General features: G+C 40.6%; 1 protein-coding gene across 5 annotated transcripts in view; it reads left to right on the forward strand.

Moving 5' to 3' along the window:
- Window positions 1-17,174, forward strand: part of OSBPL2 (oxysterol binding protein like 2) — a 1,093,509-nt gene that overhangs the window by 879,713 nt on the left and 196,622 nt on the right. For all 5 annotated transcript variants that reach the window (XM_069650733.1, XM_069650731.1, XM_069650732.1 and 2 more), the window contains one exon: window positions 10,154-10,282. In XM_069650733.1, the coding sequence (XP_069506834.1) occupies window positions 10,154-10,282 (129 nt within the window). The remainder of the gene's footprint in view (window positions 1-10,153; window positions 10,283-17,174) is intronic.

The following is a 17,174-nucleotide window of genomic DNA, read 5'->3' on the forward strand; positions in this document are numbered from 1 at the left end:
GCCATGTTGGATCGAGTGCGTCCGAAAAAGACAAATAACTCCACCATTCATGCTCGGATTGAAAAAATAAACATTTATCAGTCTCAGCCATGGTGTGGCCTGTCTAAAAAAGTAATTTAGAAGTGTAAAATTGAAAAATGGTTTCCATGGTAACCTCAGAAGCCTTGTTGAAGAACAGGGCGTATTAGTGAAACTAAAGGGAAATTAAAGTAAATTGGAACACTGAAAGCGCTCCTTGTGCTTGAAATGACTGGCAGGGTAGTGACATGACGTGATGTTGACATGCTTTTAGTAATGGAAAACAAATCCACATAGTAACATAGCACAATTTGTACACATGTTCGACAAGGGACAATTTGTATACAGGTTCGAGTGGCCCAGTCAACTCAGTGTTATGCATGCCATTCGACATTGTTGGAAATCTTTACAGCTGATAAACACTGATAGGCATCTTAATTCATTCATAGCCCTTTGGTAGAGATTTCATATTACATTTCTTGACCGCAGGTCATAGGCATTTTACAGGTGCATATACATAATGACGCTGCCAATGTTTGGGATCTACAGAAAAGATTTCCATTCTACCGCAATATTCAAACCTGCGTGCACAGTGTTTAGTTTGTGGACCCAACGCTGTTCTAATTGCGTCAGTGTTTTATTTAAGTCTCCCCCCCGCTTTGCAGGTGTTACTTTTTGTAGAATGAACCATCGTAGATCTGTATCTTTGTGGTTTTTGTTGGTAAAATGTTCTACTAGTGGCTTGTCGGCAACTTTGTTCCTAATACAGGACCGATGTTCCGATATTCGCATCTTGATGGCCCGTATGGTTTTGCCTACGTATATCAGGTTGCAAGGGCATTGTATCACGTAGATCACTCCCTTCGTGTTGCAGTTAGTGAAATCATTCATGGTCCATTTTACTCCGTGATGTTCAAAAGTTTTTTTCTGTAGAGTTAAAGGGCATGCTACACAGTGGCCACAATTGTGGTGGCCCACTAAGGGAGGCATATCCCATAATGTGGCTTGTATTGCTCGTGGTGGTTCTATGAACGTGTGAACCAATGCGTCTCTTAAGCTTCTGTTCTTTTTGAATGCAAAACATGGGACCTTGTCCAGTGTCCCCGGATGTTTGATCAAATGCCAATTCTTTTTTATGGTTTTCTGAAGCAATGGACTTAGTGGTCCAAAGGTTGTGACACATACCATCCTGTTCAACTCTTTCTTGGGTTTATTTTCCAGACAGATATCTCTTGGTGTGTTTTTGGCTCTTTTTCGGGCCTGACTGATGGCCTTTCGTGGGTAACCCCTGTTGATTAGTCTTTTTCCTAAATCCTCTGCATGCAGTTGAAATTTTTCCATGTCTGTGCAGTTCCTCCGTATTCTTAAAAACTGCCCGTAAGGTAGGTTATATTTTAAGCCCATAGGATGGTAGCTTTGAAAATGGAGAAGACTGTTACGATCAGTGGGTTTCCGAAAAAGTTCTGTCTTCAGCCGGTCGCCTGTTTTGTAGATATGTAGGTCTAAAAAGTCGATTTGGTGGTGATCCCATTGTATTGTGAACTTTATGTTGGGATTTCTTGAGTTTATCCAGAGATGAAAGTTCTGTAATTCCAGAGGGGTCCCTTTCCATATGATGATAATATCATCGATGAATCGTTTCCATAAGGAGATGTTTCCTAGGAAAGGGTTCTCTTCACAGAATACATTTTTGCTTTCGTAGTGTGACATATATAAATTAGCAATGTCAGGGGCAAAAGTGGCTCCCATACTGACACCCTTAATCTGTTTGTAGATCTGGTTTTGGAAAAGGAAGAAATTCTCCGACATCGCAAGTCTGGCACACTCCAAAATGAAATTCGTCGGGGCGGACTCAGTATCATTTCTAGTGTTCAGGCATTCTCGTATGGCTTCTAGACCATCAAGTTGGGGGATCGATGTGTATAAAGCCTCTACGTCCATTGTGGCGAGTAGACTGTCGGTGCTCAATGTGAGATCGTTTAGCAGATTGATAGTGCTCGTTGTATCCTTTAAATAGGAGGGCATCTTCAGAACGAAGGGTTTTAGAAAATGGTCTGTGTAAACAGATAGTGGTTCCAGAAGTGATTCACAGGCAGACACTATTGGTCTGCCAGGGGGTTTTTTAACATTCTTATGCATTTTGGGCAGAATGTAAAATGCCGGAACGCGTGGGTTTGTTTTATTTAAGAACCTTTTTTCTTCTTCGCATATCCAACCCTGCATTAGAGCATGCTGTGTCAGGCTGGCAATTTCTTCCTGAAGATCTTTTGTGGGATTATGATCCAGAGGTTGATAAGCAGCTCGATCGTCAAGGAGGCGTAGGCATTCGATGTTATAGTCAGCGGTATCCCAGACGACTATCCCTCCTCCCTTATCTGCTGGTTTTATTGTAATGGACTTATCGGTTTCCAAATTCCTCATGGCTATTCTTTCTTCTTTATTGAGATTGTCTTTGTAGTAGTTGTCCTTTCTGAAACCAGCCATTATAGTTTTAGTGACCACTTTCTCAAAAGTTATTATTTCTCCAGGGGTACATCCCTGGGGGGGGACAAAATCTGATTTTTCTCTTAGGCCAGTAGCGTTCTCTGCTATTTTTCCGGACTGTTCAGGCTGTGAATCCCTGGTCGAAGGTAGATATACTTCGAAGAAGTGTTTTAAGCGTATGTTCCTGAAAAATCTCCGTAATTCCAGCTCCAGTTCAAAAGGACGTGCTCTTTGTGAGGGGACAAAAGATAGACCTTTTCCAAGCAGAGTCAGTTCAGGAGCGGTCATGGACCTGGGTGATAGGACGAAGACTGGTATGCCATGTTCGATCCTTGGTTCTGGTACCATTGTCGCGTTCGCATTCGCTGTCCAGATGGTGCTGGGTGTCTCCTGGGTCTTCCCCTCTGGCCCCCCCTGGGAAAAAAAGGTTGCGGTAGTTGTTGCCCTGAGGAGCCTGGTAAACTGGAGGAGCTTCCACTTCCACTCGATGAGGTACCTGCAAAATTCACTGACCTATTTCTGCGGTTATAGCCTTGATTCGCTTGTAGGTCTGTGTAGTAAGTTGGTTTTAAATAAGGATAGGTCCTCTCCTCTGCGTAGGTTGCCAGATCTTTTTTGAACTTGTTTACCTTTCTGTCCAAAGTCAAGTTTTTGAATTTGGCGATCTCAATCTCAAGCTTTTCAAGCTTGTCCTTTGCGTCCTGAATTGATTTATCATCAATGAACTTTTTTTCCAAAATTAACAATTCTGCGCCTTGCTTATCGCATTCTTCTTTTGCGGTATCAATGACCAGAATCAGCCAGTCGCGGCTACATTTATTTCCTACTCCACTGAAATCTTTAGTAAACTTTGGGTTGTCTGTAAAAACCCTGGGTATATTACGTACTTGTAGTCCTTCGGGTATTATACCTGCTCTTAAGTACTCGAGCATAAACTTTCCATGTAATTCTGTACGTATTATTCTTTTTTTCTTTTGATTCAATATCTCAAGCTGGTCTTCTGTCAGACCCCTAGTAATCTCACCCTCCGTGGATGCGGGTCCCAGTAACTGTTTGAAGTAGTCATCGGTGTACGAGACTACGTTGACTTTATCCATAGAGAGGAATTGTTCAGAACGATGGTTTTGTCTTGATTGTGACTCTGCAATGAGTCAGTGAATTGCCCTCAGCCACGGGCTGTGCTAAATAGATTCAAAAAATGGGCTCCTGGTTATGGACCTATTCTACCCAGGAGGGTTACTTTAAGACAAAAATTACAATTGAATAGGTACAAAGAAGAGTGCTCTAATGAAAACACACTGTTTCACCCCTTATTACCCTCTGCATTAAAGGAGAAAAAGAAAGAAACTCACTTTCTTTGTTGTTTGGAGAAAATAATAGTTTGTTTATCTATGCAGTTGAAAAAATCGACATAGAGTGAACAGTTCTCCAAACAGCATAACATCACACGGTTTAATGAAACCAACCGTACAGGCTTATAGGATATATTTACAAACACATGGGGTCACATAGTTTGACACAACAGTCGTGTAGGTAACGCAAACTCAATCAAAATACATAGTTTGTTATGGTGATTCATATACTTCAGTATAAAACAACACAATTAGACAAAGTAAGCAACAACAAAAAAAAAAAAAAAAAGGGGTTCGTGAATTGACAATTGGTAGTGGACAGTGACAATGCACTGTTGTTCGGGGTGCGTCTACACCAAGGTGTTTCGGCCGTTTAGGTGGACCAATTATGTCCCAGCATATGTACGGCCTTCATCAGGACGAAGTGCTGCACGGGGTGGAATAGGTGCTGCAGGGGAAAGGGAAAAACTCGTCAGGGGAGTGTGTTCGAGCGTGCATCATTTAAACAAAGGAATAAATCCAATACTGGGAGGCCCCAGCTTACCTGTGGATAATTATTTCCACTGGCACGAATTTCTAGTATTACGCCAGGCGTGGGAAGGATCTTAGTGTAATCCTATTAAAAAGCAAAGAAGGGCACTCAATAGTGATCTGGTGTCTTACAGATACTTAAATAACAAATGAGTTATAGGTCAACCAATCTTACCTCACTTGTGAGGATCTTGGAGTGGGATGGACTCTGATTTTAAATATGCGGTCCTCGCGCGGAAACCTGAACACCTAAATGAATAAGGGGCATATTAGTGGGGGTTCCACTCAGGGAACAAAATGCCTGACCTAATGGTGGTGTGTCTACAAAGATCTTACCTTTGTTCATGAATCACGAATAGCGGGCCAGTGGAGAGCGCTGTAGAAATGTGCTGACTCACTCCGGGGCTCGAAAGGGGCCTGGCGGCATAGCGTTAGTAACGCTGTTACTAGGAGCCTTTTCTATTTATACGGCGGCCATTTTGGATCGAGTGCGTCCGAAAATGACAGATAACTCAGCCATTAGGGCTCGGACTGGAAAAATACACTATTATCAGTCTTGGCCATGGTATGGCCAATCTAAAAACGTAATTTAGAATATAAATTTGAAAAATGATATCTATGTCGGCCATGTTGGATCGAGTGCGTCCGAAAAAGACAGATAACTCCACCATTAGGGTTCGGATTGGAAAAATACACTAATATCAGTCTTGGCCATGAAATCTCTACCAAAGGGCTATGAATGAATTAAGATGCCTATCAGTGTTTATCAGCTGTAAAGATTTCCAACAATGTCGAATGGCATGCATAACACTGAGTTGACTGGGCCACTCGAACCTGTATACAAATTGTCCCTTGTCGAACATGTGTACAAATTGTGCTATGTTACTATGTGGATTTGTTTTCCATTACTAAAAGCATGTCAACATCACGTCATGTCACTACCCTGCCAGTCATTTCAAGCACAAGGAGCGCTTTCAGTGTTCCAATTTACTTTAATTTCCCTTTAGTTTCACTAATACCCCCTGTTCTTCAACAAGGCTTCTGAGGTTACCATGGAAACCATTTTTCAATTTTACACTTCTAAATTACTTTTTTAGACAGGCCACACCATGGCTGAGACTGATAAATGTTTATTTTTTCAATCCGAGCATGAATGGTGGAGTTATTTGTCTTTTTCGGACGCACTCGATCCAACATGGCCGACATAGATATCATTTTTCAAATTTACATTCCAAATTACGTTTTTAGATTGGCAACACCATGGCCAAGACTGATATTAGTGTATTTTTCCAATCCGAGCCCTAATGGCTGAGTTATCTGTCATTTTCGGACGCACTCGATCCAAAATGGCCGCCGTATAAATAGAAAAGGCTCCTAGTAACAGCGTTACTAACGCTATGCCGCCAGGCCCCTTTCGAGCCCCGGAGTGAGTCAGCACATTTCTACAGCGCTCTCCACTGGCCCGCTATTCGTGATTCATGAACAAAGGTAAGATCTTTGTAGACACACCACCATTAGGTCAGGCATTTTGTTCCCTGAGTGGAACCCCCACTAATATGCCCCTTATTCATTTAGGTGTTCAGGTTTCCGCGCGAGGACCGCATATTTAAAATCAGAGTCCATCCCACTCCAAGATCCTCACAAGTGAGGTAAGATTGGTTGACCTATAACTCATTTGTTATTTAAGTATCTGTAAGACACCAGATCACTATTGAGTGCCCTTCTTTGCTTTTTAATAGGATTACACTAAGATCCTTCCCACGCCTGGCGTAATACTAGAAATTCGTGCCAGTGGAAATAATTATCCACAGGTAAGCTGGGGCCTCCCAGTATTGGATTTATTCCTTTGTTTAAATGATACACGCTCGAACACACTCCCCTGACTAGTTTTTCCCTTTCCCCTGCAGCACCTATTCCACCCCGTGCAGCACTTCGTCCTGATGAAGGCCGTACATATGCTGGGACATAATTGGTCCACCTAAACGGCCGAAACACCTTGGTGTAGACGCACCCCGAACAACAGTGCATTGTCACTGTCCACTACCAATTGTCAATTCACGAACCCCTTTTTTTTTTTTTTTTTTTTCTGTTGTTGCTTACTTTGTCTAATTGTGTTGTTTTATACTGAAGTATATGAATCACCATAACAAACTATGTATTTTGATTGAGTTTGCGTTACCTACACGACTGTTGTGTCAAACTATGTGACCCCATGTGTTTGTAAATATATCCTATAAGCCTGTACGGTTGGTTTCATTAAACCGTGTGATGTTATGCTGTTTGGAGAACTGTTCACTCTATGTTGATTTTTTCAACTGCATAGATAAACAAACTATTATTTTCTCCAAACAACAAAGAAAGTGAGTTTCTTTCTTTTTCTCCTTTAATGCAGAGGGTAATAAGGGGTGAAACAGTGTGTTTTCATTAGAGCACTCTTCTTTGTACCTATTCAATTGTAATTTTTGTCTTAAAGTAACCCTCCTGGGTAGAATAGGTCCATAACCAGGAGCCCATTTTTTGAATGCAAATGATTACAGTAGTATATAAAAAGATCATCTATCCGACTGTTGTGCATTGCCAGGACTCTAGCTCTGGCAAAATTTACGTTTGGCAGCCCCCGTCCATTAATCCCCACTTTGAATAGAAGGATGACCCCCACATCAAATATCAGTGCCAAGTATTTTGAAGACAGTTGGCATGTTGACCGCATAATCTGGGCCACACCTGAGCATTAACCAAGATTCAATCACTGCCAAAAGATTGAAAACCTGCTCCATATCTTAGGTTGTACATTTTAGCACTATGTCTAAAAAAAAGGCTAGACAGAAAGCACACACATGGACTCCTATTCTCTGATTAATCGGATTAAACATGGTGTGATTGCCAGATACTAAAGAGGGTCTCACAAAGCTAAGCAATAGTCCTATAAACTGGAAGAGTTATCAGGGAGGATAATAAAGGTCTGAAAAGTGAAGTACCCATACAAAAGAAGAAGCAATCTGTTTAGTTGGTAAATTTTAAAGGCTAGGTAAATCAGTCTAGGTGGAATGTTGGAGTTGCCTAGCCAGACGTGTGAGCAATGGCTGCTCTGTGGTTCCCACTCTGTGGAAACGAGTGCTGCTGGGTTTGCCTTGGATGCTAATTTTGGACTCCCCTTGCGCGCACCCTCCGCATCTGCTCAGTAGTAACCCTGGACGGCCATGCCGTAATGCATTTTACCAATATGGCTGCAGAGGTCCAAAGTAAAGTTTGAATCTGGAAGAAGAAATAGACATATATGGTATTCGAAAGATAGATGCAAAAACAAATAGACGATATTAGGCTTACTATGCCTTTTTCTCAGATGAAACTAGTTTTCAAATCCAGCTTAATGGAAATGACTGTATCCTGAAAACAAACATCAAGATTTACTCATTAAAAGTTCCAGTGCATGGGAAAATGTTTGCAAGTCTGAATTGAAAAGCATTGCTGACATTTTCACTTGTTTTTCAATTTAAAAAAAAAAGTTTCCTTGATTTTAAAAGTGTACTCTGGGTTTGACCCAGCTACCTCATTGGGAATCTATAAACCTTTATTGAACCGCTGAAAATTGCAATTGTATTGTTTGAGTTTCCTTGAAAGGCAATTATGAACATATGCTTTTTCCTTGCTCTTTTTATAAAAATGTTGCAGCACATTCATTGAACACTCTTGTGTTGATGGTGACTCTTGGAGTCCTTTGTTAGCAGCTAGCTGATTGTACTCCTGCCCTTCACACTTCTGCATTTAGAAATGCTTTATAGTCTAATTTAATTTGTTGCAATATTTTTAAATGTGGCAGAACAGGAAGAGTAGGGCATGTGTCAATTTATCAATTGTACCAGCTTCTTAGGACTCTTCTCAGATGAACAGAATATACTGTTGTCCTGGAAAGCAGTGATCTGACCTTAGGGAATGGTGATGAGGCTCTTCTCTTTGGACCAGTGTAAGGAAAGTGCTATAAACCAAAGGGTCTGCAGTGTAAAATTTAATTTTGAAGAGCCTCACACTATCATCACTGGCAGTATCAACGTGCCAACTTCTCATACCCTACTTTACTGAGGTGCACCCTTCAGCCGCTGTCTGTGCTGGAGAGACATTTGTGCGAGTCCCCTGCTACAATAGTGGGGAGGACATTTTCAATGTTTGCTCCGTCTATGGGAGGATTCTTCTTTAACCTACAGTGAATTGTGGTACTGTCTCCTCTCTCCCCTCTAATTTTTTTACTCCTTTTATTTCCCTTTGTGTTTTAGTGTGGTATTTGAAACACTTGTGTTCCACTAGGTGAAGCAAACAGAGTTCTTAGTGCCTATTGGCAATTCTGTGATCTTGTATCTTAATCCGATGACTAGTGGCTGGCAGGATTGCGGGGCGGGGGGTGATTTGGGGAGAGAAATGTCCAAATAGAGTACTGTAGGATACTGTTTACTCTGAAACCAGCACAGCAATTCCACCAAATCGCATTGCTCCATGCTTTATTTCAGGTGACTTCAGTTCTAAGGAGGAGATGGAATGTGAGGTGCACAAAGGATGAGCAGGTATTTGAGGGTCACAATGAAGGCAAAGTAGAGGTTGCACGGCAGGGAGGGGTAAGCGCACAATACGGTGAAGGAATATCGTAAGCATGACGGTATGAAGGATCATCACACGGGGCAAAGAAGTCCGAGCACACAGGGATTAAGAGGTATCACAAGCCCCATGTTGTGGAGGAATATGATGAGCACAAAGGATCAAAAAATAGGATTATTACAGGGGTGTAAGTAAATCATGAGGTTGTTTGGTTTGAAGGTGTAATGTGCTGCTCAGGATGAAACATTATGATGCAGAGAGCATGGCGAAAGAATCCGATCAAATGGGTGTGAAGATGTATGATAGCATTGGGTGGCAGGTATCCAGTAGAATGGCATGATAAAGGAATATGATGAGCATTGAGGGAATAAGTATTGAGCCTTTTGGGGAGGAAAGAGCTCCGCGGTTGAAATGCAGTCAGCTGAACTTTGTGACGGAATGTGGTGCCCATGATGATCATGACAAAAAAAGCCATACGGCCATATGAGTTGCACACAAACTGAAAAAGCTAAAGTCTAACAGAAAAGTCATGATAAGTGAGGAGGTAAATGAAGACAGCATTTGGGAGAATTGATGTGTAGAAGGGTCTTAAAAGTTGGTGAGGTGGTGAGACGTACACCTGTTGAACAATTTGTTAATCTTTTTATGCAGTGCACACTCCAAATGCACTCTCCTTTATAACCTCCAGGCTTTCTTCTCCAACTATTGTTATAAGATATAAATTGAAATTCATCCAATTGATATGCAGATTGAGCAATCCACGTGTGCCTCTGAGTCATGTCACATATTGTGAACACCTCCTCATTATTGGTAACCACATTCCAATACAGATATACATATTAGAGCTGGCCCAGGAAAATTTGTTTTTATAGAAGGGTTGGCCTATTTTGCAACATTAAACAGTTCAACAAAACGTACATGTCTACACTGGGGGTCATATTGGGATGGAGTCACTTTTTGTGCAATCTCATTGTCTTTGCCAAGGTCACTTCTCGTGTATGCTATACCCTTTTATGCCCGTTCCAATCTTCATTCATCTCTGGAGTTCTGCTAGTGTCCCTGGTGTATGTCTAGAGTTTAATATAATATAACTTCCCAGTTGAAGAGGGCCTTACTTATGTGTGTTTTGCATGGTCTCTTTATATTCTCTAAATTAACTGAAACACATTTTCTTTTGTTAGTATGATGATGAGGTGAAATTGGAAAATGATGAAGCGGATGATATGCCTGAAATCCAGGAAACCGTGCAAGTTATTCCAGGCAGCAAGCTCCTCTGGCGGATACCCTCAAGACCCCCAAACTCTTCCCAGGTAGAGAAAAGGCTTTTTGGTACAGACCTTCTTTAAATGAAATTGCCTGGTATTCAGTTTTGGTGCAACTTGCCACACCTCAGAACTCCCATTCCTGAATGCTGTGATATAACTAATACACTTTGTTCACCAGTACAATTTCTCTAGAGACCTGCCACGTGTCTGTTCATCTTTGACCAATAGGCACACACAACCTATCAAAATGGTAGTAGTGTACACAGAAAAGGGTAATACACGATTCTAGTACTGTCAGCTCCAGGAATGGTAGTTTGAAGGCTGTGCTCCTGCCTCAACTTACAATGTCTGACCCAAGTGTTGCTGAAACATCCCAACCATCGAAGAGGCAGAAGGGCAGAGAAGACACCCCTGAAAAGAGGGATGACAAAGTATTGGACCTTTTAACCAAAGTGACTTTGGACATGGCTGAAATCAAGGCAAAGATGTTTAATACTGAAGAGAGGTATGTGGAGCTGACCTCCAAAATAGATACCTTGGAGATGCATCTCAGCACAGTAGATGAAAAAGCTCTGAGGATGGCAGATCAGATAAGAAAATGACAGACCAACTATGATAAATTGGCTCTCAAACTATCTGAGCAGGAACATTTCTCCAGGAGAAACCACATTAGAATCGCTGGCTTTCCCAGAGAATGTGGAGACGGAGAAAACTTTGATTTCTATACTTAAGCTGGACCCAAAAACATCCTTGGAGATGGAGAGGGCTCACAGGAGCGTAGGTCAAAAACGTACACTTGGCCGTAAACTTAAGGCACTTTGTTGTTAAATTGCTAAGATTCCTCATTAAGGAAGAGATTTTGAAAAAAGCTTGTGAGATTGGTGATCTCTCCTGGGGGGGCCACAAGATCATGATTTTTGGTGACCTTATCAGGGATGTACTAGAGAAGAGGAACGCATTTGATAAGGAAAAAGAGAGAGCGAGAAGCAAGAATCTCAAATACTATATGGTTCAACCTTCCATATTTTGAGTCATTTTGGATGGGCAGCTACACTCCTTTACTGAACACAGAAGTACAGAAGCATTTTTGACTGATTTAGAGCAAGAGCCCATGGAAGAGTCTGCTTGTGCTGCACAGAGGAGTTCACAGACCAAGAACAAAAGATAAACCTCGGGGACACCTGTATATTAATAACTCAATTTGTTTCCAGATATTCCTCACTTTATTCAGTTTATTCATTTTTCATACTTTTATGGTTTATGCACTTACTTCAATTTTTCCTATTACTTTATAGGTAAAATTTTTTATCTTTGTGTGAGCCGTCACCGTTAAGATGGTTGCTTCATGTTTACTTTTGGTCTGTAGTTCGGAGCGCACTTTAGAATGCTTTTGAGGAAAGTACCCTGCAGCGTTGCACGATGATCATGTGACCACAATGTTTTGTAATGTTTCCGCATTATACAAAGTGCAATCGGTGTCGCATTCGGCCTTGCAACATGGAAACTCCAACTTCAAAGGTATCGTCTGCTCGTCGGTGTGGCATGGTATGTGGCAGCGCGCTGGACGACAGGCCCAATAGATTACTTCTAGCCTAAATCTATGCATGTGAATGCCTGGATACATGCAGGAAAAAGACATTGCAGTGGAGAAAGCTGAAGGTTTTTGTGTGGGGGGGAGGAAGAGGGGTGGAGCGGCTGGAAGGGAGATAACAGTATGGTGTACAATTTTATTTAAGTCTTCTGCCATCTATCAACAAAGCCTGATCATTTGGGCGAGTATGTGATCAGGGACATGAAGAGCAGTAGAATGTCCAATTGTCAAAGCGTAAAATGACTCTCCTTGTATGTTATCTTAATGAAATGGCTTTGAGATTTTAAAGTGGTTGGATGCTAGTGGATAGCTTACTCTGAGCTTTTAATGTTGGTGATATATAATTACAACGTGAATACCTAATTGCTAAATCTATTGATGGTGGTGAATATTCATTGAAACTGCAAAACTGCAGGCTTTTGGGGTGTAGGGATAATAGCATTTTAAATTATTGTAATACACAGAAATGTGACTTGTTTAGTCAAGGCAATCTAATCTTGGGACTTCTGCCTTGGTTTGGGCAATTCAACACTTTTTTAATTTTGAAGTTTGAATCTTTCATTCACAATGCTGATTGAATGGGGCATAGCGCTCTGGTGGAATGGTTCAGAACAACTAGTGCATTGTACATACTAGTATTGTTCATCAGTCTGATGTGTTTCAGACTGTTTCATCAGAAAGGTTCTTTGTTTCTTTATGGTCTTGTGTGTGAGAAACCAAAGGGTGTCTCACCCGCAAATCCCCGGGGACTAGTTATCCAGGTGGTCAGGAAACAGCCATCACTTTTAGATCCAGTTCCTGGGGGTGGACTAGTGCAAGTGTGGGAGGATCACCTGGGTGAGGGTTTTTTGGGGAGTGGAGGTGAGATAACTGATGGTGAGATGTGGTATTCCATATCATAAACCAAAAGAAGTTTCACATTTTTAATTTCTAAAAAGGTACCTAAGGATAGGGTATCTTTTCAAACATTCACAAAGATACTGACTTATAGATGTGTTATATTCACAAAATATATAACATTATATTAATCACACATGGTGTTCCTTACAAAATAAGCATAAGAATGATCCTATATCATGAAACAAATACAAAAAGACTTAAAACAACACAAGTGAAACAGCATGAGTAGGTCCTAATAATGTAACTTTTTTCGGGTCCACACGTGTAACTCATTCACACTAGGATCCCTAAACCTCAATTATTCTGGCTATTCCTTGTTCTTGTCGGTACATTATGCATTGCCAACTTGTACACGTTTCTCTCCCTTTGACGCAACAATGTAGGACATTCTTCAGGGGTGTGTGTTATCTTGTGTCCATACTTCACACAAAGAGTCTGTATTTCATTACAAAAATCTTCTAACATACGAGATAAACCATGTTAATAAAAAAGGCACTATGTTACTATTTAGTATCATTGTACTACTCTATTATTACATACAGTTACAACCTAATCCCCATATGGGTGTGGGGTATGTTGCAAGTTACATACCTTGTTGGCTCAGGAAGTTTATATCCTGGAGTCTTTTTATAGTCTTGACTGATTCAGTCATGCAGATTCCAAAAGATTGGCGGAATTCTTGCCTTCTTTCCTCTATTATCTACACTAACATATTACAAAAATTAAAGTTAGACTAATATGTATACCGCACAATGTGTGCTCTTGTTAAACTTCGTGTTAATATCTTACCCTGTGATCTTCAAATCTTGGAGTGTCCGATGTATTGACCAGGTGAAAAACCTAATTCCCTCTATTTTCATATGTCAATTCTTCTCTATTGAGAAATGCAGGTATATTCCTACAACAAAAGAAAAACCACTGTCCTAGAAAACACTTACTTTGCTCTCAATGGTTTGTTCCTGGAATCAAATCAAAAGATTCCAAAATCTATCGAGCCCAGCTTCAAAAAGGTCTTTAATCCTGGGATTTTGACTCTGATCTACAAAGGAAAATACCAATATCCCTGTGAGGATAATAATCAGAGGGATATTCACTTGTAACTGTGATCTAATGCTCATTATTGGAAAAAACTTTTTTGAAATAAACTTACTTGTTAACTTTTTTCTGACTCACTCAGTGCCTCATTATAGATCATCAAGTTGGCCTGGCCTCTCTTTCCAAAAAAGTGCCACGAAAATCACGGGCTCGACGTGCGTGATGACGTCATCGCGTTACGAATCAATGACGTCAGTGCATCGTCGCACGGGGGCCAGAATGCCTAGGTATTCTGGATAATGTAGTGAAACCTGCATTATTCATGCACGTAACTCCCAACAACTATTCCATAAATTCCTACATTCACTATCTCTCTTTCATGGGATGTAGTGGGTAGCATGTTAAAGGATTAACCCCCAAAATGATTGTTCACGTTCTCACATGTCTCAGTGCGTATGGTTCAGCAACTGCAATTGTATAGTCAATGTACAAAGTTGTTTGTATGTTTACAATACCCAATAACAATATCATAATTCAATGTAAGGACAAATGTTCACCCCCATCTGGCTGCAGAATGGAATATCCATATAGACAATTTGCAATCAATGTGCAAGGTGTCATCAATCGATCCACAACAAACATTGTGGACATGCAAACTAACTTGCCATAATTCAATATACAGGAAACTGTTCACCCGTACATAATTGGAACATTAGTCATCAAATTCCAGGATAATGCACAGTTTCAACAATCTCTACCGATGAACCAACCCAATACAGTTGTTTAGGTGTTGTGCCACTCCGCCCCCTCATTCAGGCCGTAGATATGGCTTTTGGATAACAAAATCAATTTTTGTTCTAATTGAAGTAGTTTCTTGTTGATCAAATCCTGTGATTCGCCCTGAATATGATTTAAAATACACCATTCAAAATCATTGCAAGTATGATTCATTTCCAAAAAGTGTTTGGCCATGGGTGCTTGTTCAATTCTATTCCTGATGCAACTCTTATGTTCGATCATCCTAGTCTTGCATTTACGATTTGTTTTACCTAAGTATATGTGCTGGCAAGGACATTTTATTAAGTAGATGACATTACTTGTGTTGCAATTAGTGTGTTCTGTGATATTCCACACTTTGTCAAGTCCCAGGCCGTACACTAAGGAAACAGATAGAAATGCAGTATTGCATTTCGATAGCCATCATGCTTTATATGTGAAAATAATCTTCCTTTCAGACAATTTCTTCGGCTGAAGAAAAATAGCAGTACTAACAAGTCTTATGAAAATGGAGCCAACATGTTGATTGATAAACTCGTTCATCGGGGGTATCCTGGTCCCTTGGTTAAGAAAGCTGCCAAGAGAGCATTCAATAACAACCATGAGGCTCTACTGGATCAGCAAATTAGTAGAGAAAAAAAGACTAAAGGAACACCTTTGGTATTTGTGAATACTTTTAGTAATCTCGCGTATAAAATCAAGGGGATTATCACTAGAAATTGGAATAAAATCATGACCATAGATATTGGCAGACCTATTGTGGCTTTCAAAAAGAGTACTATTGTGCGTAGTCTAGTCATGAGGAATGATGTGAGCACTAAGAAGAAGGTATGCCAACAAACCAACCTTTGGGGTCCAAACCATTGAGAGCAAAGTAAGTGTTTTCTAAGGTAGAGATACCGGTTTTCTATTTAGTGATAAGATCTAGCCCCTTTGACCTTGTTACTTAGGACAGTGTTTTTTCTTTTGTTGTAGGAATATACCTATATTTCTCAATAGAGAAAAATTGCCATATGAAAATAGAGGGAATTGGGTTTTTCGCCTGGTCAAAATCTGACACTCCAAGATTTGGAGATCACAGGGTAAGATATTAACCCGAAGTTTAACGAGAGCACATATTGTACGGTATACATATTAGTCAAACTTTAATTTTTGGCATATGTTAGTCTAGATAATAGAGGAAAGAAGGCTAGAATTCTGACAATCTTTTGGAATCTGCATAACTGAAACAGTCAAGACTATAAAAGACTCCAGGATATTAACTTCCTGAGCCAACAGGGTATGTATCTTACAACATACCCCACACCCATATGGGGATTAGGGTGTAACTGTATGTAATAGAGTAGTACAATGACACTGAATAGTAACATAGTGCCTGTTTTTGATTTACAGGGTACATCTCGTATGTTAGTTAGAATATTTTTGTAATGAAATACAGACTCTTCGTGTAAAGAATTGACACAAGATAACACACACCCCTGAAGAATGTCCTACTTTGTTGTGTTAAAGGGACAGAAACTTGTACAAATTGGGAATGTATAATGTACCGACAAGGACAAGGAATAGCCAGAATAATTGAGGCTTAGGGATCCTAGTGTGAATGAGTTACACTTGTGGAGCCGAAAAGAGTTACATTTTTAGGACCTACTTATGATGTATCACTTGTGGTGTTTTAAGTCTTTTTGTATTTGTTTTATGATATATGATCATTTTTATGATTATTTTTTTAAGGAACACCATGTGTGATTAATAAAATGTTCTATATTTTGTGAATATGACACATATATAAGTCAGTATTTTTGTGACTATTTGAAAAGATACCCTATCCTTGGGCACCTTTTTAGAAATTAAAAATGTGAAACTTCTTTTGGTTTATGATATACAATCTTCCGCAAAGTGAGAGGTTTTGTCTTATCCCCAACTGTGGTTAAAGCTGTTTTTGAGAACTGAGACGTGGTATTCCCCACTTTTATGTTAATCTACCCCATCCTATTTTTCAGGATTTTCTGAAGTCCCAACTCCTCCCTCACCCCTTTTTTACACAAACACTGGGCTGAGGAAGAGGGTGACTGAGAGTAACCAGACAAACTCACTCGCATCATACTGGACATGTCCCGTTAATCGTTTCATGCAAAGTCAGGCACTTTACACTAAGTGCATACACCGAATACCAATTAGCTCTCCTCACACGAATAAAAGGCACACCTAAAGACACATTCTGAGCAAGGCGGAACACAAGGGTTCCCTGCTGGAGGTCATTGCCTCTGACAGGCCGCGAAAGACACGTGGAGAAGGCCATATCCCACAAGTGAAGACTGCATTGTCTTTCAAGGACGCCAGCAACCTTGCCGGGTGAACTGCAGAGTTGGGGAGGCGAGGCCACGCCTGTAGTTCTAACCTTGACTTGTGTATTGGAAATGGCAAAAATATGAAAGAGACGCACACAGCCGGTGAGTTGGCAAGCGACCTGAGAGACCGGTGTGTGTTATAGTTTGAAGTCGCAACATTACATCGCAAGTGAAAGCTGCACGCGTGTGGATGAGGCGCAAAGAAAGGCAGATCTGTGAATGAACTTTGAAGTGAAGACAGCTGTGAGATCAGCAATAGTAAGTAACAGAGTGGTCCAGCGAAAGG

Source organism: Ambystoma mexicanum, chromosome 3p (assembly GCF_040938575.1).
Source record: "Ambystoma mexicanum isolate Mex_15411 chromosome 3p, UKY_AmexF1_1, whole genome shotgun sequence".
In the NCBI taxonomy this organism is placed as follows: Eukaryota; Metazoa; Chordata; class Amphibia; order Caudata; family Ambystomatidae; genus Ambystoma; species Ambystoma mexicanum.